We start from the raw sequence: 25709 nt of genomic DNA, 5'->3' as shown, positions 1-25709 counted from the left end.
ATAAAATCAGATGATCAAGCTTTTGCAAAAAGGAAGATCTATGCATTTAGTTTAAAGATTAAAGCTAAGTCTTATGGGGTCTTTATATAGGATAATCCCTATATCAATCATGCAAGGTAGACTTAGTAGAATCAATGTATGTTTCATATTTTGTGATTTGGTGTAATATGGAGAAATTAAGTAATGAGGCATTTCTTCTTATGTGGTCTATAAATAAACTGGTAGGAACATTTCATGGTTTATTGGGAGGGAGATTCTCTATGATATAGTTGACTCAATTTGAAAACATAAGTGATTAACTTGTAAAATCATATGTTATGAAAAGGAAGCCATTATATTTTGATAGTTCTTGCATATGCTTGAAAATGATTCAGTTGATAGAAACAAATTTTGTAATCTCCCCTTTTTAGCATTCATAGCATGATGTTGTCATTAGCTTATTTCCCTACAGTCCCGTAAGCTAACCAAGACATTAAAGGGACTTAGAGGCCATTTGGCCTAGATAGTTTCAGTTGCAGGTCTTTCTGAGGGGTTTTGAGGCAACTTTGGGCATACTTACTATTTATAGTAAGTCATCTTGGACATGGTCGGACATCCAAGGGCAGCGGTATGTCGATGGTAATTGTTTAAGATCGACAAGAAGACTTGTTTATCATTGATAAGATTTCTTATGCATTGATAAAGCTATTTTATAAAGTTAAATTTAATATTTAACTTTATTAATGCATAGACTATAGTTTGTGAGAAATATTTAAATTAAAAGAGTCCCCTTTATTTTATAACACATTGGAGACATAAGTTACATAAAGGGAGTTATGTTTTATCCCACATTGAGAAAACAAAGGATTGAGCTCTTGTGAGAACACTATAAAAGAAATAGAAGAGCTTCTTTTTAGTAGGCTGGGATGAGATTAATGTTAAGCTATTGGATTTCGTAGAGATCTGATTATTGGGCTTGGAGGACGGAATCCCTCTTTGCTAGCATTCTCTTCGCTGTTGGAAGATACAGCCAGGAGGATTAATGGTGTTTTCATTCAGGAAACACATTGGGCTTTAGTGGGTGCTTTCGCATGAAGATTTTTCAGGGGTTTGAAAGTGCAGGTTCATGAATATTGTTTTTGCTACAGTGCGTTGCTGAGATCTTGCTAGCTTGTTGAGATTTCAGCGCTGCATGTCAGTTTTGACAACTACCCAAATCTTGCATGTCATAATTTATGGTTGCATGTTGCTTCTAATCAGTTGCATGTCAAAATTTATGGTTGCATGCTACTCCTAATCATTTGCATGTTAATTCTTGGTGAATTTGGTGGTTGCATGTCATAATTTATGGTTGCATGTGGCTTCTAATCAGCTGATGTCAAAATTTATGGTTGCATGCTACTTCTAATCATTTGCATGTTAGTTCTTGGTGAATTTGGTGGTTGCATGTCAAAATAAAGGAAATCTATGCACAGATATAACACTAGAAGTAGATCTGGGCATCAAGAAGAATCGGAAATTAGACCAGCTGAAGTGTTTTGCTACAGTGCGGATGAATAGTGAATTTGCTACAGTGCGTGAACAGTATTTTCCACAAGTTTATTGTTTATTCTTGCTGTTTTGAGGGTTTGGAAGGCTGCCAACTACATCTGCAAAAATACTACAGCAACTAATTCCAAGTTTCTTCTGTCGAATGTTTATACTTTGCATTGTAGTTGTTAAATACGAGACTGATATTAGTCGCAGCATGTTAAACAATTGTATGAGCACATTGACATGGCAAAAATTAATATTTAATTAGCAAATAAGAAGTTTCAGATTTTCCTATATATTGTAGTATGTGCGCCAAGTTTTTGACAAAAATGCTATGTTGAGTTATTAAGCAAAACAATTGATATCATGAAGTAGCTTGCAAGTTTCTTTATTTTGGAAAAAAATAGGGGAGGATATTACAAATTTTGTGCATGTAAGTGTTAGAATTAAGTCATATAATACTAATGTATTAATGGACCTTAGAACCACTAACCTATCACTTAGAAAACTCCCTAAATTCCATAGTAGTGGAGAGGAAAGAAATTTAAATGTATCTCACACTCTAAATCTATAAGGAAAAGTTTTCTGGAGGTGCACTTCTTTTCTCTGGAATTCGTATGAGGATGAAAAAATAAGTGGTTGCCTATTACAGTCTAATATTTTATTAGGGAAGAATATACTTTAGAATCTTATGCATAAAGTATTAATAAAACAATATATATATGAGTTGAGTCTCTCAAGGAGATTATCAACAAAATATTTCATTAAGAAAAATCCTATAAGGAATCATTAGGGTCGATTTGACATGAAGGAATAAGATAAGACTTGACAAACATTAAAATATAAATTATATAAAGTAATTAAGTAGTTAAGGGTCAAACCATGTTAAGTGGGATCAAATCTGAAAACATGTCAGTCCTTAAACAATTAAATATTCAAGAGGTTGGGCGAAATGTACATCAAACCTTTTAAGAAAGAAAAGTGGGAAGTGGTCCCCACCTCCTCTTCCCTTCATCCATGCCTAGGTTCCTCTCCATAAATGCATGAGAGGCTGACAAAACCTGGCATAGGCCAACCCTCCATTTGCTGCACTTTCCAAGTGATCTGACCCCCTATGCATTTGGCATAAGTCAACCAAAAAGGGCTCGTAATTGGTGAAAATGGGGAGGAGAATCACGTGATCCTTCCCCCCCCCCCTTGACCCACCTTTCTAGGTGTTGCGGGCCTTCTCTCCACATTCCCACGTGCCCAGCAAGCTATTATTTTTGGCATGCATCATGTCTTGGGAGATGGAAAAGGTTGGTGCTTAGTGGGATGGATAGGAAAGTGTTAGTTTAGAAAGTTAAGAATTAGTGTTATGTTAGAAGTTTAGAAGTTTATTCAGCAAGGTAGATGGGAGAGGGAGGGCCCACGTGCCTAGTGAGGTCGAGCAGGTAGGGTGTTAGGAAAAAGGGTGGGTATTTTAGTATGTAAGTAAAAAAAAATTTATATAGTTTTTTTGGTTGGTAAGAAATAAGTTAGTCAATAGGAAATGGCATTTAGTTGGTTAGTGTACTAAGTATACATTACTTGGTTTATGCAATTTAAACTTTAATTAATATTGAATTTTAATGTTTGATAATAGTATTTTTAGGAATAATATGGTTAGTTTATATTTTGTGTATATATATATATATATATATATAGGAAACATAAACTACATATATAAAATAAATATATATACATATATATAATAGTAAATAATAATAGTAGTAAATAAATAAATAAAATTATAATTTTGTATTGGGGTGGCAATGGTGAGTAGTGAATCGAGCATATTAAATGAATAAATAAATAAAATATTATATACATCGCATGATAAACTAATACTTGGAACATATATGCATGGCTACACATCTTCCCTTAGTAGGGGAGTCTGTATAAAGACTAGGCATTTCATAAGTACGCAGGCAATGTCTAATTGTCTAGATAAGATAAGAATTTTGAAAGCAAACTCTCACCATGTTATCTGGTCCAATATGATACCACTTTAAACCTTAACAATGTAGTTTTTTTATTTTGTTTTTTCTGGAATCTTATTGATTTTCAAAAGAAGTAGAACCTGAATGAAATGAATTCTCTTGCATCCACTAAGATTATTATTCCCAAATTATATTTTGGAAATACCATCATTCTAACCATGAGACATAGGACCTAATTATAGTATTGATGCTTCTAAACATCGTCAAGTATTGTTTTCATAACCCAATAATCAAATAAGCAGCATCCAAATGCCGTTGAGAAAGCATGAGTTATATTATCCCGACCACCCCATAGTTTGATAAAGTATTCGTAAAAACCATAGGTCTATATGTATTATTTTTACCTTTCAAAACAAAATTTGGTGGTTGTGTTTTGCTTTGTAAAATTTGGGCATGACACCCTTGCCAAAAGAATTTCCATGGGGACAATCTTTTCTCAATTTTCCCTTTTATGGGATCCTAGAGCACAATAATCCTTAACCCCTTATTGAAAGGAAGACAAAGATATGAGCAAAGCAATTTACCATTTTTGAAATTTAGGATCATCAAGATCTCTACTTCTTTCCTCGAAGTTTAAAAAATTAATAACAACTTTAGATTTAAACTAACTTATTTCCTGACTCGAAGCTTTAGAATATAGTAATGCTTTGGAAATGCCTTGCCTCCTTTGCTACCCCTAGAAAAATTGTATCATCTACAAACTCTTGATGAGTGATGGCCTCAAGGAGCTAGTGATATGTATTCCTTCAATCTTCTTGGTCATTTGTGCACTTTCAATTTCCCTACAAATAGCTTCTTCCATCATGTTGAACAAGAAGGGGGAGAGTGGATCTTCCTGTCGAAGCTCCCTTGAAGACTTAAAGAAGATCTCTATTGAACCATTGATCAAGACTAAAAAACTAAAGCTAGAAATGCAAGTGAAAATACAAGTAAGCCACTGCTTCTCAAATCCAAATGCCTCCACAATTTGCAAAGAGACTGGCGATCTACCTTGTCATAAGCCATTCTGATATCTAACTTGATGAGCACCACTAGCAATTGGTTGCATTGAAGTGAGTGGATCACTTCACTTCTTGAAGAATGATTACCTCATCTAGTATTGATCTTCTTGGTAGAAACCCAATTTGTTCCTTAGAGATGATGTTCGGAAGATTTCTCTTTAACCTATTTGCAATGACTTTTCTCCATTATTTTGTAAATTGTCTTATAGAGAGAAATTGGTTTAAATTTCTCCAGAGCAATTGCTTTCTTCTTTCAGAAAGAGCAACAAGTGTGTTATTGATCTCTCTTAGTAGTCTACTTGAATTCCTTGCTTCCTCTAGAACCTCAATCAACTCAACCCCGATGATACTCCAACATTTTTGGAAAACATCAATAGAAAAGGCATCCGATCCAAAGGCTTCAACTGGATTTAGTTGCATTGATGTTTCTTCAACTTTTCCACTAAGACTTTTGCATTTCGGTTTTTGTTTTCACAATTGGTATCTCTATAGACTCTTACACAAGTGCATTCTAACCAAACTAGTGGGTGATGATAGTATTCTACAAAGAAAACCAGCAAAATTTATCCCAAAATCTCCATAGCAAATTTATGGTGAAAATACAATAAATGTCACAAATTCATCATAGTAGCTAGAAATTTGTTGGAAGCTCATTTGTTCAAATACACAAGGAGGAAGAGGGGTCCCTATTTGAACCACTTACAAACCATATCCAAATTTGGATCCAATTTAAACCGGATTAGGACCTAAGGTGACTAAAATATAGATCCGGTAACCTAGCATGATATCAATCAACAAGAATCCATTCAAACTTTAATAAAGAGCATTCACTTAAGCTTGAGCAAGTATTCGTGAGAGTATGGATTACATATGCCATAGTTAACCATGTACAAGTGCCATGTGGCATTTAAGGAAAGACATTGTAGAATCACCTTTAAAACTAAAAACTATGTTAGAGGAGGGTGATGAAGGCAGATATGCTAAGTGATTATAGGTTAGTAAGTACAGACTAATGGATTGATGTTCTCTCTAACTATAAGTTGAAGTATTAATATGTGTGAGAAATGCATGGTAGGTGATTTCCAAGGGAAACATAGATGCGTGTTTTATACTAGAAAGGGTTTTTTGTCAAAATTATTATTTAATTATAAGAAGCAATTTAAAAGGAAACATGGATGCATGTTTTATACTAGAAAGGGTTTTTTGTCAAAATTATTATTTAATTATAAGAAGCAATTTAAAAGGTGTGCCCCTCTAAGCATGAGAGTCTAGATATGGGGCATGGATCATGGATTCCATGTGGCTTCCAACTAGAATGTATACAATCAAAGAGTAAGAAAGTCTCACGTGGAGTTCTTTATTAATTTGAACTCTGAAGGAAAAGAGGTTTCAAACTCATGGTATAAATTTTGTGATGTCACAAATAGGGATACTAGAGATGTAATTCAATCAAGTTGTTGCGGGTTTAAACATGGCAAATGGACATCCTAACATATGAGACCTAGCATCATGCCCTTTCCCTTGATGGCCTAGCTTATAGGTTGAGTCCTCTTTTTCCATTCTATTTTTAAATATGACATCAATTTTACATCTAAGTTGGAGGTCTCTTTTCTTGATTTTCGTATACAATGGTATCTTCAAATGATTGGAGATAACTTTGAATTGGATTGATTGTTGAGTTCATTTTCCAATTTGGGGTGTGCTTTATTACCTAAACTTTGTTCGTGATTAACTTAGAGTGACCTTCAATTTGAATTTTTTGCATGCTTTCTTATACCTGAACTATACACATCACATACATTTTATATATCATATGTTTAATTGCCTATGCATTTTTTGAGGCCAATAAGAAGAAAGCCAATGAGTATTCTTGGTATGTCACCCATACTGACTTCACCTAGATTGATATTTGCCACTTACAAAGTTTACCTTCACCCATCCATCTACAAAAGATTCGTTGTGGACTTTGGGGCACTGCTACCCGAAAACGTGTTTCCACTCCTCAAACCAATGTTTTAGAGACGGAAATGGTTTTAGGGACAAGGAACAACCAAAAACGCTTCCATGCCATCCTTGATTGGCCGAAAAATCAGAAACTATCCCCAAAATGTTGGGATGGTCAACAAAGTTTTCTATTTTCATTGATCGTCCCAAGGACGACCAAGGACAGCCAAGTTGTCCCCCAACCATCTTGGGGACATTTTTGTTTCCAATGAGAAGGCCATTCAAAACAATTTCTTATTAATATTTACTTCTTTTTTACACTTTCGTGAACCCCATGCATCATGTCAGCCCTAAAAATTATCAAAATAATAAATTACATCACAAGATCAGCGTTCAACATCATTTTATAATGTTTTGATTTTATTTTTCCATTTTTTTTGACATGGTTGTGCATTGTGAGAGGTTTGCATTTGAGAGGAGAGGTTTGTGTTTTAAGAGGAGAGGTCTATGTTTGACATTTCACTTAGTTTCTTCAAAGACTTTCCTTTGAAGTATCAAACTTTTACCATAATTTGAGATAAATAGCACAAAACAAATAATGAACACAAAACGTAGAGCACAGTGCACATCCTAAAACCCTCCACCTTGAGAGAGAAAAACCCAGCCACAAAAAAATGTTACTTTTATTAATCAATAAGGAGTCTAAAATTACTATTCACACAAAACTAGCTCAAATGTATAAACTTGTCTTCAGATGTATCAACTTGTCTTCCCCTACAAGCCATGAACCCTTCATAATTAGACTCTATTTATATGCAAACTGCTAACTCTTCATTGACTTGAAACAAAGGGTCTGCCGTGTCAATTGAAGGGACTATTCTGACAAAAGAGTCTTCCGTGACAAATGAATAGACTATCATTACAAATGAAAGCATCATTCAATGATTGTGTTGCTTCAACTTCAACAGCATATGAAGTAGTTATACAAATTAGAGATAACTTCAACAGTCATTTATTTAATTTGAATTTAGGAAAGAAAAAGAGCTCCCGATGCTATAAGATCAACACTCCCTCTTAGCTAGGGAAGTACCTTTCTAGATATCCCTATCATTGAGTCTCTCAACATGACACCCACAAAAGCTAAACCCATTATGAAAAAGATTATATCAGGAAATCTCTCAACATATTAACGTCATGGAGTCACTCAAATGGCGCCCATTAGGACTACTCCCATCTGGAGAAAAAAGTTTATCACAGAATCTCTCAACGAGATAACGTCATGGAGTCACTCATATGACATCCACCATGGCTACTCCCTTATGTGGAAAGAAATAAATACACAAGTGCCAATCAAAAAATCACTCAACATGATGTCCTCATGGAGTCTCTCAACATGGTGGAAAGAGCAACATCTCTTCAAGGGCTTTTACCTCATATTTCTCTGTCTTAGAGAAATATGCATTTTAGCAACATCTCTTCTAAAGGGCTTTCACCTCATATTTATGTCTCGATAAATATGTATTTCAACATCTCCCAAGGGCTTTCACCTTGTATATGTCCATCTCAGACAAATATACATTTTAGCACATAGTAAGGATTATTGGCGTTGAGACTCCCTCTCAACAAGAGTAGCATTCTTCACAACCCTAAGCATATGTCAAGAAATGTGGAAATTTCATCTAAGAGAGAGGCTTGGTGAGAATGTTTGTTATCTATTCATCAATGAAAATTTCATAGAACAAACTTGGCTCTGATGATTGACCAAACAATCCTAAAAGGAGCCTTTGAAGCCACATTGCTTAGCAAGTTGCTACACAATTGCAATATACTATACGACTTTCTACCACAAGGTTTTCTTCTTGCTACATGTTGGGTGGACATTTTGCAACTGACAGTTTTGTGAAGATCCAGTCACAAAATAGGTAGAACAGCCACAACATGTGAAAAAAAGTCACTCCTACACTAAAGGGAAGGCTCCCTCTTCTCGCCATTCTATGGATCAACTTAAGGAAAGCAAGAAGTTGAGAGATTTGTGAGGGATGTTACCAATATTCTTTCCTCTTAACTTTCGAGAAAGAATCCACTTACCTATGGAACGAGTAATGGGCAAGATGAAATCTCTAACTACACTCTTATCTAGTAGCTAGAAACAGTGATATCGATAAACTAACACTAACTCAAAGCCTAGCTAAAAGCATACTAGTTTGGATCTAGGTTCTGTTTTAATCTATTCTATAAGAAAAGCCTCTACCATTGGGGCGCAAAGACTTCCAAAAGTAGTGGAATTCTAACTATTTTTCATGAATTTGGGATGGTAATACAAGCTATAGTCAAAGTTTCTAGTCTATATATCACCACAATCGCTCTGAGTCAAAGCTTTGGCTCTGCTTGCTTCTTAACTCACTATGCTCTTATTATTGAACACATAATAAGAACATGAATCAAAAACAATAGGCACAAATTACAATCAATGCTTCTAATTTTCTCTATCACAATTGCTTCTAGTCAAAGCTTTGAATCCAATTGCATCTTTTTATTCACTTTTCTCTCAAATTTGTACTACACAATCAAAGTTATGCTTGCACAAGTGTGACCAAGCTTTATTGCATACAACAAAAGATGATTTTTACAATGAGAGGGCACTCCTTTATATAGGCAAAGGAGTTGAAAAAAAAGTGGAGGGAAAAGTGGGAGTAACTCAACCAACTTTGACCCGGTCTAACTAACAAGAGAAATAATTAGATTACATGTCATAAGGACATGTAAATCGTATTACATGTAATTACACATTTTCATGTAATACATCCTCTCCAATCTACAAACATAAAAACTAAAGAAGGAAGATAAGATAATAATATTATTGTCCAACAAAAGACCACCAAAAGGTCTATGGGACTAGAGGATTACAACAATGAGGTTGACAACAGCAAGAGCACCCAATGGTGTCCAAAAACTAAAGCAAACAATAAAACAATAAAAACATACAAATATAGAGAAAGCCAAGAAAAAGAGGAGTCCTTTCTAGGCAGAAAGAAATCAGTCACAGAAGGATACGCCTGCCCATGGGTAGAATCTTTGCTTTGTCTCTGGGAACTCGTAGAGGAGTGTCGCTGCTACAAAAAGCCAATATGGGATCTGACAAATTTGGAATGACCGGAAGAGATGGTAGAACTAGAAGACCTTTTCACTCTACACAAAGGAGATAAAGATGTGAAAAAGACAGTAATGAGCTGAGTAGACGTATCTCAGTGAGGAAGTAGTGACTGTAGCGTACTATCACAGAGCATAGTAGCCTCCTGAAGATAAAGTGCAAGACATCGCTGATCATAGTAACTGAAAAGATCATAAAGAGAGAAGCACTCCCAAAACAAACAAAAAAATCTCCCACTCATCTCATAGTATATAGGGCAACGGAAAATAAAGTGAGTCTCTGTCTCAGTCTCATCCAAAGCACACAACTTACAGATCCGCTCCCCGCTGTAAATATGATGGTCAGTCTGAGCCCAAAGGCGGTGAGAACCAACTCTAAAAGACCCCAAGGAGATATGTAGGGCATGAGACCACTGCCGAGAAAGGTAGCTAGGACGAACAATAATCCCATCAGAAATCTCCAAAAAATGCTCCGCATAAAAGGACATCCTCGGATGTAAACCACCTGGCGGATTAAACCAAGTAGTGGCAATCTACTATCTATAAATGTCAAGTCTAACATGCTCATTTAACTCCTTCCATGTGGGGAGAAGATGAGCAGGGGCATTCGGCGAGAACTTGTAAGGGGGGAGGCGGTCAATATCAATACCAATCGAACCCAGCAAAGAAGAAGCATGTGCATCCCAATAGCGAGCTCGAGAACCAGACTCAGAACTCGCAGTAGTAACCGAAGAACAATATGCCAAGGAGTACCAATCACATTAGCCAACTAGATCTACAAAACCATGTAGGTGATGGAGGAACCAAATCCGATCAAAAATGGTTGCAAGACTGAAAGGATAAGTGTTGAACTCAACAAGAATGATACTATGAGGAATGAACTTGTGACATATAATGATGAGTCACAAAAGCAATGTCTGAACCCGCTCGATCGAGGCCCAATCAGAACCAAGAAGAAAGAAGAGAATTAAAACAATCATAGAGAATGTTTTGAAGGGCCTTGTACTTGGCAATGCTACCCCGGATGATCACAAGATTAGGAGTTCCTATATTTCATACCACTACATTCACCTTGATAATCATGGTGTTGCGTCTTTTGATAGCCTCTAACTCTCTTTGATGGATTGTTGAAAACTTTATGTGCTTAGGCTTTTTTCCGTTTCAGTTGTCGAGAATTTTCCTTTGTAGATTGGCACATTCTGGAGTCTAACACTTTGAAAACCTTCTTGATGGTGTTCAAATGTAAACTCAGAACAACTTTCCATCAGCACTTTTAACTTTTTTCTTTTTTTGTTTTTTTCTTTTTAAAGCAAAGTTCTTGGCGCATTCCCACACGAACTCAAGTTCTCAGACAACCATTGGGAAAATGGAGACCAAATGATTTACCACTTCTTTGATTTGAAGCACACCTTCTTTAGTAGATGTCTTCATTCTTTATAGAAATTATGGCATATCTTGACTTGCTACAACATGAAAGTTTCAATGGGATTGAATCCATTGTTGGAAGATACAGATTCTAGCTCTATCAAAATATTGGGAAAATGGATCTCTAAGGAACACTATATGTGAAGTATTGATTAGTTACTCATGTAACATATGCAATGAATTGGATGTGATATGAAAAGTACATGCAGAGGGCTAAACTGGGACATAGGAAGATGGGTGACATGTAAATGCATATGAGAAAAGGATGAGTTCTTATAAAGATGCCTTGAGGAATGAAGGTTGGGCGCACGGGAATGCGTACAAATAATAACTTTTGACTATAAAAGTGTGACCTTTAGTCAAAAATGGGTTCTCTGGATGTCATTACACGTAAAGTGAATTTCATGTTAAACGAGCATGCAACTAGGTTCAAAGGATGAAAATGCATGTTGGGAATGAAGGATGAGATTGCATGTAATCGCATCTGGAGAATGGGATGCAATGTGACATGGAGAGTGGAAATACATGTAATTGCTCTTGGAATGTAATTGCATATGAAAAGAATGGATGCAATGTGCCTTGGCATGTAATGGCAAATATGAAAAAAAATGATGCACTCGCATGAAGAGGTGGAAGGTGGAGTGAAATGAAACGTGCTCAAGTTCTTGGGAAAGAACTTGCAACTTCTTCCAAAAGAAGAAATACGAAAAAGCGAGCAAATAAACAATGAAAACAAGCACAAAACAGACACATATCTTTGATCTTAGACTCAAACATGTCAAAAAGCAAATTGCTATCAAATGCAAATTCGAATTTGGAGTTTGGGGAAAATCCAAAAGTCTGAAAATGAGAGTTTTCATCGTATTTAAAGGCAAAATGCACTTTTCATGGCATATATATGGACAAGTGTGCAACTTCAAGCTAATATATGCATGGAAATAGCAAGATAAGCATGAATTGATGAGCAAGTTTGAAAATGTCCCCTTATGGAGATCAAAGAGCCAAAATTGAAGAGTCATAAACTTTGAAGACCAATTCTCCTCCAAATCCAAATTCTCAAACAATAATTTGACTTCTTCGATACTTGCATTCAACAAATATTAATGAGCAATGGAGTGTCGAATTTGACATGAGAATGCCAAAAACGTGGTCTACAAAGGCAATTGCATGCATAGAACTCAAAAACAACCCCTATTGATCCAAACGTATGGGCTGGAAATGTAATTTTTTGAGTATTTTTAACAAAAAGGTGCCCTTTCCATGCAAAAATCTGGGTCGCTTTTGCAAAAGCGTGGCTCACAAATGCATATATATTAGTTGTTTTTGACGTGAATGCAAAAACAACTCGCCAAATGCTAATACAAGGATCCAAATACAAAAATGTGGCTCGAAAACCCAAACAAAGTGAATGAAAAACCCAATCTTCTGGGCGTTTTTAGCAAAAACGTGATTCATAGAAGACACGAAATGAAGCATTTTTGAAATCTAAAAGCAAAAACATCTTCGTCAATAGCAAATATGTGGATCAAAACCTCAAAGAGACTTCTATCTGGGCCAAAATGTGAGTTTTATCACTCTAAATCTAGGCATTTTTCACCAAAACGTAGCTCAAAAATGTAAAAATCTGTTATTTTAATCTTGGATATGCAAAATCATGACCCCCAAATGCATATATATGCATTAAAACTAGATGATGCCCCTCTTGTGATGGATTTCAAGCCATTATATGGGCAGATCTAAGCATTGTTTTATGAAAAACGTGCTCTTGGAGGAGGAAAACATCAAGCTTTTAACCTTTGAATCTTCAATTTTGAGTTCCATGAGGGCATATGCATGTATTAAAGGCAAATCACACCTTTGGAAAGAGATTTCATGTTTTAAAAACATGTAATAGAGTCTCCTTATTCAAATCACACTTTTTGAGTGCGTATGCATGTTCTAAAATCATGTAAGAGAGTCCAAGTGTAAATCGCACATTTTGAGATGCGTTACATATTTCAAAAAACATGACCAAGTGCAAAATCACACTTGTTGAGGTGCATTACATATTTCATAATATGTTCTAAAATGACCTGTAGTGCAAAATCACACCTTTTGGGGGTCACTGCATGTTTTGAAAACACTTAAATATGTATATCTCACTCTTGCAGTCATTGCATATTTTAAAACACATGTTTTATGTGTTTTCAAATTGCCTTTTTGTTCAAAATCATAGTTTCTAGAGGCAATTACATATTTTGATGTTAATGTTCTTGTAGACATGCTATGCACAACTTAAGTGATAAATTAAACACATATCAATTTATTTTTTTAAGAAATATTACTTAAATGGGTCATAAATAATATTTACACTATATAGATAAATATATAATGTGCAAATATCATTCAAAAAGTAATATTCACTAAGATGTTCGAATTAAAACTCAAAAATTAAATCAAACTATACAGTTAATATAGTCACTTACGTAAAAATTAAAATGCAACTACTTAAAAATATAACATAAAATGCTCTATAGTTACTTTAAGTGAAAAACTGAAATCATAAAGTAACTTGAAAACATAACATAAAGTGAATTTATGTTATATTTTTCAAAGAGTGAATGTCAACTTTAAAATATAACATGATATTTTAATTCGTGTAGTTGCATTTGGAAAGTCCACTTTTTGGGCACTAAAATGGTCAATAAACACATACTCAAGATAAACCTAAGATAAACCTAATCAAAGGGAAAACTGAAAGCAATGACTTGAGAAAAACCAAAGAACCAAAAGTCAATAAACACATACTCAAAAATGAGAAAAATGACGTTGAAGCCTTCAAAAATCAAGCATAGGCTCAACAAACAAAATAACTAAAAAGACTTGACAAAAGCCCCCAGTAAAACAATTCATTATATCAATTGGAATCGATTGGTTGATCAATACTAACCAATTAAATAATGAAGTAAACTCAGAGAAATGCGAAACTAAGTTGAAAAAAAATTGCACTGTTACCTGCATTTTGTGGTGACAAAATGCAAGACAACACTACACAAGAAAATCATTGAAGACTCCAAACTAAAACAATATCCAGAGGTGATTTTCATTTTTTATTTGAGCTGGATCACTTGAGACAGCTTGCATGAAAATAAGGTTAAGATATTGAGATAGATTGCGTGTAATTTAGACTTAAGCTATGTACCGTTGGAATTACAGGGGAGGTCATGGCCTCCCTGTGAATGTAATGTCCCCATTTTTTAATTGTGGCAGATTTGAAGGATTCAGTCTATCATCGAGTCCTTGTAGACTGATACTAGTGTTTAGGCTGAGTCATCAGTTCAACAGTTGGTTCCGATGAGCATAGAGAAGTTTAGAGGAGTTGAGTGATACTCTCAATTTTATTTCTGACTTCTAGTTTAGGCTCCAAGATTCTTAGAGGGAGCATCTATTTTTAGTAAGTCAACCCATCAAGTTCATTTGTCATCTTTCTTCCTCAGGATTACTCATTTGTTGTCAGATTTCGATTTCGATGCTTCTTCAATCATTTTCACAAGACATGTAAATTATAATTACTATTTAATTAAATAAACTAAGGTTGCTATTTTCTGTTGGTATTATATATTGGCTACCTTAATGTTATAGCTAGTTGAAACTAGGTTGGAAAGTTTTAAATCTTGGGCACAAGAAACAATGACCTCATGTGTCAAAATATCATTATATTGATAAAAAGGTCATTTTCAGAGCCAAAGGGAGTTAATAAATTATATTATTCTAATATGTGCCTAAGTATAAAGCAAAAGGGATTTAAGTGAAAAGTGTATTCATGAAGCTCTTTGGCATTTCGTGTGTGGATGACTTCACACTTCATTCAATGTTATAGAAAGGACTTCCTCATGAAGATTGTTCATTCCTTTGCCATTTGATATGATCTCATTTTGTAAATTCTTGAGTTTCTACATTAGATTTTTGTGAGGATTGACTCCTCCATCTGCTGTTACACTTTGAGCCATTAAAATACATGGTGAACTGTGTCTAAAATTCTGAACATCCTCTCTGAATTCGGGTTTGGCAAATCAGAGCTGAAGTATACCAATTTTGCTGTCTGATTGCTGCAATTTATATCAGATGGTTTATTGATTTGAAAGCCGCACATTCAGCCTTCAAAATCTTGTTACATACTATTGCTATTAAGGCAATTGGTAGGTGCAAATGGGCATTTATGGTCTGCAGTTATTTATCTATCTTGGGTGGCTAGATCTATTGAAGAAAGCATAGGTTTCTAGGAGCTGTGTCTACGCATACAAAGCTGTAATTTACCTCTGCTAAGCAGCGTTTTGCATAGGGCTTCTGCAAACAAGCTTGGCATGGAGTTTTCTGAGATTTAGCTGCAATATATATTGGATGCCAGAAGATATTCAGGTTCCCTATTTAAATTGTTCTTTCATGTGAATTGTTTGTAATAATTTGCAAGTGTTATAATTGCAAATATTTAATTATCCTGGCATTGTTAGTAGTTTCAAATTTTGTTATTTTTATGAGCATTTATATATTCTGGAAATTGCGAAAAATCATATATCTCACAACACAAGAAACTATAAAACTTGCAAATAAAAAACAACACAATCTGCAGCATTGCTATTGTGTGAGTCAGCAGAGCTCTTACAATGGTATAAGCACTTACATGATAAGTGTTTGACAAAATGTCAAGCCACTAGAATTGAAGTTAGAACCAACTGGGGTTCTTTAGAGTGGTACCAAAGCTTGTATGCTAAGTGTTTGACAAAAGGTCAAACCTGCTGAATTGAAGTTAGAACCAGTTGGGTTCTTTACAGTGAAAACAAACTAAGACTCAAGCAGGGTCACGGCATTTAAAAGCGGATTTGCAGCTTGATGTTCCCTTTCAGCTGTAGTAGTACAGATCAAGAGATATAGAAGATAATTGAAACCTGAGATTCAAGACAACCTTCTGGTAGAGGGGTTGTTAGATTGTCAAGCCCAAAGGTAGCATTAATTATCAAGAATATATGAGGTCAACAGAAAAACTTTTTCAGGTACATAAGATTCCAAAGCAAGAAAAATCCCTAGAATGGTACTTCCACTTACAGAACAAGTACTTGGAATGGTTCGATACTTTTCAGAAAAAGATAGAATCACCGTTACTCATATCTTGGATACTGAATTGCATTTGAAAGTTATATTTGAGACAGGAATTGAAAGTTAATCTCTTCTTATTACATTAAATTGTTGGCCCATTTTCATTTAATGTCAAAGATTTGTGGACTTAGTAAAGGAACAAAGTAGGTCAATTTAGGTCAAATATTAAATAGCCAGTCCATTACAACAGATTAAGAGGGTCAAATAGCCCTAAGAGCTGGAAATTAACTAAAAGTCTTCAAAGAATACACCTAAGTGAAGTACATATTCAGAGATATCAGCTAGGCTAATTTCATGAAGAATAAGTTCCCAGAGTAAACTGTTGACTCTTTGCTTGTGCATTGAAATGATAATTTTGTTGGATTAGCTTTTCTTGTCTGATGTGCAATTGTCTCAATCAGATATCTCCTTGGGTAATTATCAAGATTTAAGGCATTATGGCCATATCCAAATTTGATTTCGTAATAAATATGCTAGGTGATTGTCTCCACTTGAATTGAAACCATTGTTCGATAAGATAAAGCAGTACTACTTGCAGATCTACAAAATAATCATCAGGTGTAGGTATTCTGTAAGAGCATGAGGATCAGAATAGGTAATTACTTGTAAATCACCAAAAGAAGCAAGCTGCATTTCCTGTAAATACTGTTTGGTCTTGTAACCCAATTAAGGTGAGGTAGTCACCTGTAAAGCAGCCTCACGTGTTGCAGCCCGTTGGTTGAAGATGTCCAGAATAAGTGCTGTACGATCACAAACACGAACGTCTGGGCCAAAAGCTTTCTCTAGATTCTTAAGTTGGCTGATTGAAGGAAGAGAATTTCATAAAAACATCAGTAAAACAACCAAACAGCTTGGAAGTAATTATTTTCAATTACATGAAAACTTTTGCAAATGCTAACACTTAAAAGTTCTCTTTCCATGTGTGTTATTCTTTACATGTTGATTTCCTGAAATCAAGTGTCAACTTTGATAATTTATCATCGATAACACTTTCATTTCCTTCTGACCCACACAACTTTAGATTTATTCCTTTCATTTCCTCATTTTTTTGGATATTTTATCTTTATTTTGAATTTTGAGTGTCATAAATATTACCATTTCCCTGTTTTTGAAATATTTATTTTTCACAAAAATTTGTTGGAATACAGAAATATGTGAGAGAATTTTTATACGCTCCCCTATAATATTTCTTTAGCGCCTACTCTTCCAATCTATCTTTGCAATTAGAGATATAGAGAATGTTTCTTTAATCCTAACAAGTAGTCCTGCTTTATTGTTTAGATTTTTTACTATGTTTCCTAGGCTTTGTCAGTATATAAGTAATAAGACTCACAATCTCAGGGAAATCCTGCTTGCTTTCCATGATTACTGTGTAAATACTAAATAGCACCTACTTAGCTCTTTCCATCTGTAGCATATATTATCAAGTTCTAATTTATTGGGAGCTACTTCATGAGTGCTGACTCTGAGGCCTGAACTACTGAACCTTCTCAGCTAACTAAAACCTTTCAAAGAGCCTCTAAGTGTTTTACTTTTTTCATAGAAGGTGGTTAAAACTTACAAGTATACCTTGGTAGAATGAATAATCATGGTAATAAGTCAAGCTCTTTTATAATGCCTCAGATGAACTTGAAGAATCTTCCTAGCTTCCAACAGTATCACATTCTAAACGAAAATTGCAATGAGATGCCTAGGCTGGAACTTGTTATAGTCTAGTTTGAGTAATTAGAGTACAAGTTCCCAACCTAATATTTATTTCTATAGGAATCTTATAGATCATCTGACTATTAAAATAAATCACAATAGATAGACTGCAACTTACAGAAATTGGCAGCAATATTGCATAATAAGTTTATAACCTGTAGGTTCCATTCCTAATTTACATTCCACTAAGTTTCTGGGATGGGGTGACGGGGAAATGGATTTTTTTACACAACAATAGAGTTCACATGAGAGTTAAACAAATTAATAATAATACTAAATTGCTTCCATATTTCATGTCAATGTGCATAGGAAAACAAACAATACTACATACACCAAAATGTCCAAAGGCTGCAAGTTTGTACTATAACAATTTACATCTCCCTCTTCCCTAGTTTGGTGAAACTTGAGCAAAGGTTCTAATAAATGCATTTTAATCTTTGATATTGATAGTATGATATTTATAGTTGATCAATGACATTGATAGCCATAAAATAGTTGTTTAAGATTACAATTTTTCCTCCACTCCCAAACCCCCTCGTTGTAATCAAAATTTCTTATATGGCAAGAGATCTCAATAACTAGTGGAGGTTTGGGATGGAGACCTTAATGGATTTGAAAGACAGCAATGATAAGCTGCACAAGGGTTTAGATGTAAGAAAATCCCAACAATTAAGGGGGTGTGGGAGAAAGACATCCCCAATATGTTCTAGGGATGGCCAGACATCCCTTTAGCATTTTCAGGATGTGCCCTCTAAAAATGTTATTTTGGGGATGTCCAAGAAACATCCCCAAGGTGTCCCATGTCCCCATGCTAGGGTGTAATGATTCTTTCTTTGATCAACTTATACTTCGCCCTAAATTCACAATCCAAAATGAAGCAAAGAGCAAAATATAGTTAGAGATATTATTCTCACCCAAGAATAAGATGAGATAAGTCTCTTTGCAGAACATGCAACCAAATTAGATCTGTAATGTCCCCACTAGTTGCCAACATCAGAATTTCAAGGATTAGCCTAATATTGGATACTTGTAGGCTAATGAGGATGGTTAGAGGGTCTTATGAGTACTAATTCATCTCCAACATTCAGCGATTTATGGATTTGGCCTTTGTTCGATGTCATTTGGACTCTATTTGTCATACTTACTATTTATAGTAAGTCAGGGGTAATAGAGATGGACCCTTTCTATTTTTAGAAAGTGTAATTGGTAGCATGGGGAATTATGAGAGATTCTTATTTCAAACGGCATCGCAATCAAACAAGTATTTCAAGAGATATTAAAGTTCAAGTGACTTAAGTGATTTATTTAAATATTTTAATGTTATTAAGATATTAACTAAAGTAACTAAAAGACGAAATAGTCTTTTATCCCACATTGCTAAGTAGTTCGTATTTCTCCTCATTTCGAAATTATAACGGAAGGCATTTGCATTGGGATTGTTACAACGAATATATATTATTTTACAAATCTTAAAGGTTGCTTAAATGTGACTGGATATTTCCTAAGGACGAAACCCCTTAAGGAAAGAACAGTGAGATTAGATGCCAACCTAGTATCTCACATTTGCACTTCAGAACTGTAATTCCAGATTGATGCACTGAAGATTTACAAGAAGTGGAACAGCGATACAGTGAGCACAGGTTTTTGAAGTCATTTCAAGAAACTGGTACGTCCAGTTCAGTATTGGTACTCTGGTGTTTGGACGGTAGGAATAGCAGATAGTAAATCCATAGCTAAGGAAGTAGCCAAAGTACTTTGCAGGAGCCTATCTTCAAGTGTTGAGTGGCTCACATACTATCGGCACTCTGTCTGGTATCAACCCGTCAAGGAACAAGGATTCACAAAGGAGTATAGTAGAAGGGAGTCGGTTATTGAGCAGCACATCAATAGACAGTCCATGTTTGGATGGCACACAGTAAGAGCAATGCACGTGAGTTAGGGTCCAGCAGATCAACTCACGTCTAAGGCAGGAGATATCATGTACCAGGCAGTCAGCAGGGCTGCATGCTGTAGGACAGACCCAGCTACAGTTCATTGCAGGGTCACCCAGCCGCAACACATACTAAGCAAGGTAGTAGAGTCGGGGTTGATAATTAGCTCAGGGCAGAGAGTCTGAGAACATTCACAAAGGCTTCCAGATAGTTCACGGGGTCATGTTCAGATTTACTTCTCCCAGCCAAAACAAGTATTTTCATTTCCAAATTATTCATGCAGCTTACTCATTGTAAACTCAGTCTGATGTTATATCTCTATAAACTTCTTTACGTCTGAGTTGGTTCCATATGATTTTCCATAGCATATAGGAAAACAACTGGATATCAGTCAGTACAGAGTTTGTTGCATTATTACATTGTTGTAAGTCTGACGTGAGATTTTATGTATCTAACATATCAATATTGTGAGTCTTTGCAAACATTAAATCAAATATGCTAGACAATTGATGGTTAGATTGGATTATGATCATTAACCCAAGCTACAGTGAGTCATTAATTAATAGCAGTATTACGTATGCCAACTGTTTGATAAAATTCTTTGGTTAGAAATTCAACTTCTTTCAATAGTTCCAAGGAGGAATATTATAGTAATATAGATGTAACTCATGAAATACATCAAATCCTAGGGCTAGGAAATATATGTATCAATCTACACACCAAATCCCAATGATTAGGTGAGAGCTCCACCGTAATGAGTTGTGATGGAAGACATGACAAGGGGCCCCGATTATCCTCTACCTTGGTACCAAAAGCAGGACCTTATCCTCTTTCACTTGATGTGGTCCTTAACCATTCTCATGAGGTGGTGTACCTAGAGAGGTTTGTACCCTACTCTCCTCCATACGTCAACTTCTCAACTCATATGATTAAGGATCCCTTTTAGCTCACTTAGGCAATTGATCAATGTGGGGATACTAGGGGAGCTACTATAGGCTGCCCTTAAATTGACCCTCAACCCTAGGCCCAAGGGGAGAACCTTATCCTCATTTGCCTCATAGTCCTTAACCATCTTTATGAGACTCTATACCTAATGAGGAATCTTTCATTTTTCACCTTCCTACCATTCCCTTCCTTCCCTCCAGATGATTGATAAATGTATGGATATTTAGATCCAAGCATATTTCTGATGGCATATAATCTAAGTTGTCGGTTTGGATGTGGGTTCGACATTCGGGTTTAAAATTCACTCAAAAAAATTTGGGCTAGGTTCGGGTTCATTTTTGCGTTCGTCCATATAAGAAAGTTTTTACTAAAAAAATTGCATATATGTAAAAATATGCTGCAAGAAATAAGTTCGTACACCACTATTGCTAATATTAAAGCAACTTAGCAAAATACACCACCACATATATTAACTAAATGAGAACCCTAAAGGCTAAAACACTAGAAAATATGGAGAGAGAAAATTAAGAATACAAACTAAAACATACCTTTTTACAATTCTTATTTTTTGATTTTTTTTCTTTAAATTTTATTTAAAATAAAAAATTGATAAACATTAATATTCTTAAATAAATTTGTATCTATTAAACACAAAATAAACTAATGCATTATTCCTCTAATATCTAGAAAAAGATATGAAATAAAATAGATGCAAATTTTAGTAAGACACGACAAAACTAGACTATCCAATGTCCATAGACTATAAGAAAGGTGAGATAACAACTCTAATTTTGTTCAAAATGTTAATGTCCGGTAGCTTCAATTGGATAAACTTTGAGATTAAAACTCAATATATATATATATATATGTGTGTGTGTGTGTGTGTGTGTGTGTGTGTGTGTGTGTGTGTGTGTGTGTGTGTGTGTGTGTTTGTAGTTTAATTAATTATGTTGTTACCATTTTAATGAATAGACATGCCCCATGAAGCGACATGTCTCCTCTTGATTTATTATCAATATAAATAAGAGATTGTTGCAAAGTGTAAAACACATACCAAGAAAAATGGCAGTGCTAATACATTTGCAGTAGATCCTCTATGAAAAACTAACATGGCATCAGAGCCACACTGCAAATGTAGAAAAGGAAGCCTGTACTTGATAATGGGAAAATTTTACATCAAGACAATGAATGAAAGCAATAATCAAAAAAGCCCATTTTATCAGTGCTTTGGTCAGTTCAGCAGTATCAAGAGTTCAATGGCTTAGCAATAGAATATCCATTTTGAAAAGAAAATTGAACACCATGAATCTGTGATGACATATATTGCCCAGCCTCTTTTAGCAGCAACATATATGAACAGCGATAGAAGAAGAATTGTAAAGATGAGAATTCAGAATACAGTGTTTGATATTAAGGAAGGATATCATACAAATGGGAATACAGCAATGGTGAAGAAAACAATCATATCAATGACCAACAGTGTAACAAAATATATATATATATATATATATATATATATATATATATATATATATATATATATATATATATATGTTGCAGTGATTCATTGAAGACATGATTAATATTTGAATTATCGGCTTTATCCAAAAATGAAGTATATGTAAATGATATAAAGTTTAAATTTAAGGCTGCGACTTCAGATCTAAAGTGATGACTCTAAATCAGAGTTTTAAAAGTCAAGTTTAACAGCACAAACAAATATTCACAATGCCTCAAAACAAAACAAAACAGCAATTAATATTTGAAGGTGATACATCAAGACAACAATACGTAATAATATTGTGTGCTTGCTGAAGGCAACGGATCAATTATACATCAATCTATCAAATAAGAACACGTGACTTCACAGCAGATACTGCAGACATATGAATATTGTCAGATAGGCCATTGAATGTTACTAGCAGTGCTCAACCTAAAATGTGTATACGATACATTAAAAACAGTGATTAGTGGAAGCAATGACTATTATCATATGTAAAACAAAATGGAGTGACTTATTCATGGCAAAAGGCTTAAAGTGGCATCTGCTATCATTTCTTAAAGCAACAGGGATGCCAATTTATAATTCAAGATATAGACTCCACGTCATTTATTGAAAAGCTCGGTTTGCCATATTCAATGATAAAATACAAGGAATAAATACGTTTATTCAATACACAATAAATTGATTACAAATGAAGTGATGAAATTAATAACCCAAAGTATGTGTAATCCAATTGCCTTGTGAAGAAGGACCATTTCTAGAGATACTATCTATAAAGAATATTAAGTGGAATTCAAGATAAGAAGAGAGATAAGTATTTTCTGATTATTACATCTTGAAAACTACCTTTACTTATTTTTATAGTTAATCTCTTATTTGTATTTCTATGCGTACTATACGAATTATTTGCCTTGATTCTTTTCCTTTGAGAATGTTATTGCAGGAAGAGGGAGATTGAGATTCAGAGGAAGCCTACCATGTTACCAGAGGCAACCTTGAAAGAGAGGGAGAAGACTAGGGATGTTGTTTAGTGAACTATTGATTAAGGAGTAAACCATGTTGAGGTGGATTCTCCCGAGGACAATGATTCATGAATATGTCTCATGACTGTGATTTTAATGGGCCTACCCCTGTGTACATCATGAGGAAGTGATGACTTCCAAATGATCATCACTTGTATTTGGAGAAGTTATTGTAAGGTGACAATCTTACAATAGCTTGTATTATGAGATCTAATAGATTGAGTAAATGGTAAATGTCTTGCATCTCAACATTCTGGGAGACCATTACTATGAGTATTTGGTGAATATCATTGATATTCTGGGAGGCCAATACTCATGATATCATATGCAATATCAAACCTTATTTTGAGTAATTGGTGAATATTGTATGATATTCTAGGAGACCAATACTCGTGATGTCAAATGTGATATTACACCTTATTTGAGTACTTGGTGAATATCAGATGTCAATATTCTGGAAGGCCAATACTATTGATATCAAATGTGATATCAAAACCTTATTTGAATACTTGGTGAATATCAGATGTCAATATTTTGGAAGGCCAATACTCTTGATACTAGATGTGATATCAAAACCTTTTGAATACTTGGTGAATATCGTTGATATTTTGGGAGGCCAATACTTGTGATATCAAATGTGATACCTAAATGTTGGATATCTTCTGATCAAAGATATTCTTAATATATGTCTTGAGTTTATCCTCCCTAGCTAAGAGGGAGTGTTAATGTTTGGTAGCTTCAGTTGGATAAACTTTGAGATTAAAACTCATTTTACATATATATATATATATATATATATATATATATATATATATATATATATATATATGTTTGTAGTTTAATTAATTATGTTGTTACCATTTTAATGAATAGACATGTCCCATGAAGCGACATCTCTCCTCTTGATTTATTATCAATATAAATAAGAGATTGTTGCAAAGTGGAAAACACATACCAAGAAAAATGGCAGTGCTAATACATTTGCAGTAGATCCTCTATGAAAAACTAACACAAAAGAATCTTCCTCTTAATTTCCAAATTGGACAGTAGGAAGTATTCATTGTCGCCTTCACAAAACTTCCACAACTCTATTTTGTTTTCATCATCATTTCTCGAATCTTCACTCACAAAGTAAAGAGTACGAAAGAAAAACTATATGTTAAATTTCAACCTTTTTTTAAATTAACTATAATTATGTTTATCGTCTGTAAGTGGGTAAAGATACGGAAGAAAAGTTTAGCGGTCCTCTCATTTTCCAAACCATGCAAATAAAAGACAAAAGACTTCAACTTGGAAGATTCCATCTGCACTAGATTTGCATGTTAATTTTTTGAGCTTTGACGAATCATTCAGCATCAAGAAATGCATTGATTATAGATTCTCAAAGTAGTCTTAACCCCAACGTTGTGACACATTTGAAATTCGCCGAAATTGATCCAAATTTGTTTTGGGTGTAAGTTGACTGGTCCAAATTTGTTGCAAATGATTAAAAATTTGACCACGTCCCTTTGATCGAATATGCACCAAATTCCTTGTAAAATATCAATTTGGAGCTGACTTTGAACCGAATACAAATGTGCAGCGAATCAACTTGCGATTTTGGTTCTAGAAGACCGAATATGGTAACTTAGCATATAACCTGACACATATATATATATATATTCTCTTGGTGATCAATACCTTCTTGGAGTGAATCCTTATTTATAACCCCCAACCCCCACCCCCCCCCCCCCCCAGAATAGGAGAGTCATGTAGCTTCCCATGGCATCCTTTCACCTTGCCAATTGCACCTCTTCTAGATTATATTCTTTATTTCTTTTGATTAAATCGCACCATTTGGGAAATAACTACTATAACATTATTTTGCTTGCTGGAAGATAATTGCTGTTTGTAAAAAACAGTTGTTCCCTTAATGAAATCGCCCCCAACAACCAAATGATTGTCTTAATGAAATCACCCCTTAACAACCAAATGATTGTCTTAATAAAAACATTCCTTAATCTTAGTAGATCAGATCACAGCCTTAAAGAGTTCTCCCTTCAAAACAGATTGCTGCTTTACTAAGTCTATTGGGCATTGCATTTAATGCGGGCCATCTCAATCACCGGAAAAGACTAATTCCTTTGTTTCGGTATTGCAGAAAATTGTGAAGTTTTATTCAATAAGACAATTTCTGGTATATTACATATCTTATTATCTATCATGGTCAGGTCATGACATAGGGATGGAAGCCAAAACCTTAATGGACATGTCCTTGTGTATCCTTGTTTGTAAGGGCTTTTTCATCATTCTATAACCCATTTGATACAAAAGGCCATGAGGTTTCATCCTTTCTCTAAATTTAGTTGTGTATTAAGTTGGAAAAGAATCTACAGGACATTAACAGATAGGTTACTTTTCATACTTACGGATGAATA

General features: G+C 34.6%; 1 protein-coding gene across 2 annotated transcripts in view; it reads right to left on the bottom strand.

Annotated features, from left to right (window-relative positions):
* Positions 1–25709, bottom strand: part of LOC149538503 (GTP-binding protein, HflX) — a 188039-nt gene that overhangs the window by 71610 nt on the left and 90720 nt on the right. For both annotated transcript variants that reach the window (XM_089799831.1, XM_089799832.1), the window contains exon 4: positions 16871–16985. In XM_089799831.1, coding sequence (XP_089655957.1) covers positions 16871–16985 — 115 coding nt within the window. The remainder of the gene's footprint in view (positions 1–16870; positions 16986–25709) is intronic.

Source organism: Cupressus sempervirens, chromosome 9 (assembly GCF_028749045.1).
Source record: "Cupressus sempervirens isolate cs-2001-9-10 chromosome 9, ASM2874904v1, whole genome shotgun sequence".
Classification (NCBI taxonomy): domain Eukaryota; kingdom Viridiplantae; phylum Streptophyta; class Pinopsida; order Cupressales; family Cupressaceae; genus Cupressus; species Cupressus sempervirens.
Note: the sequence above shows the minus strand (reverse complement) of the source record. Positions and strands in the feature narration are given on the sequence as shown.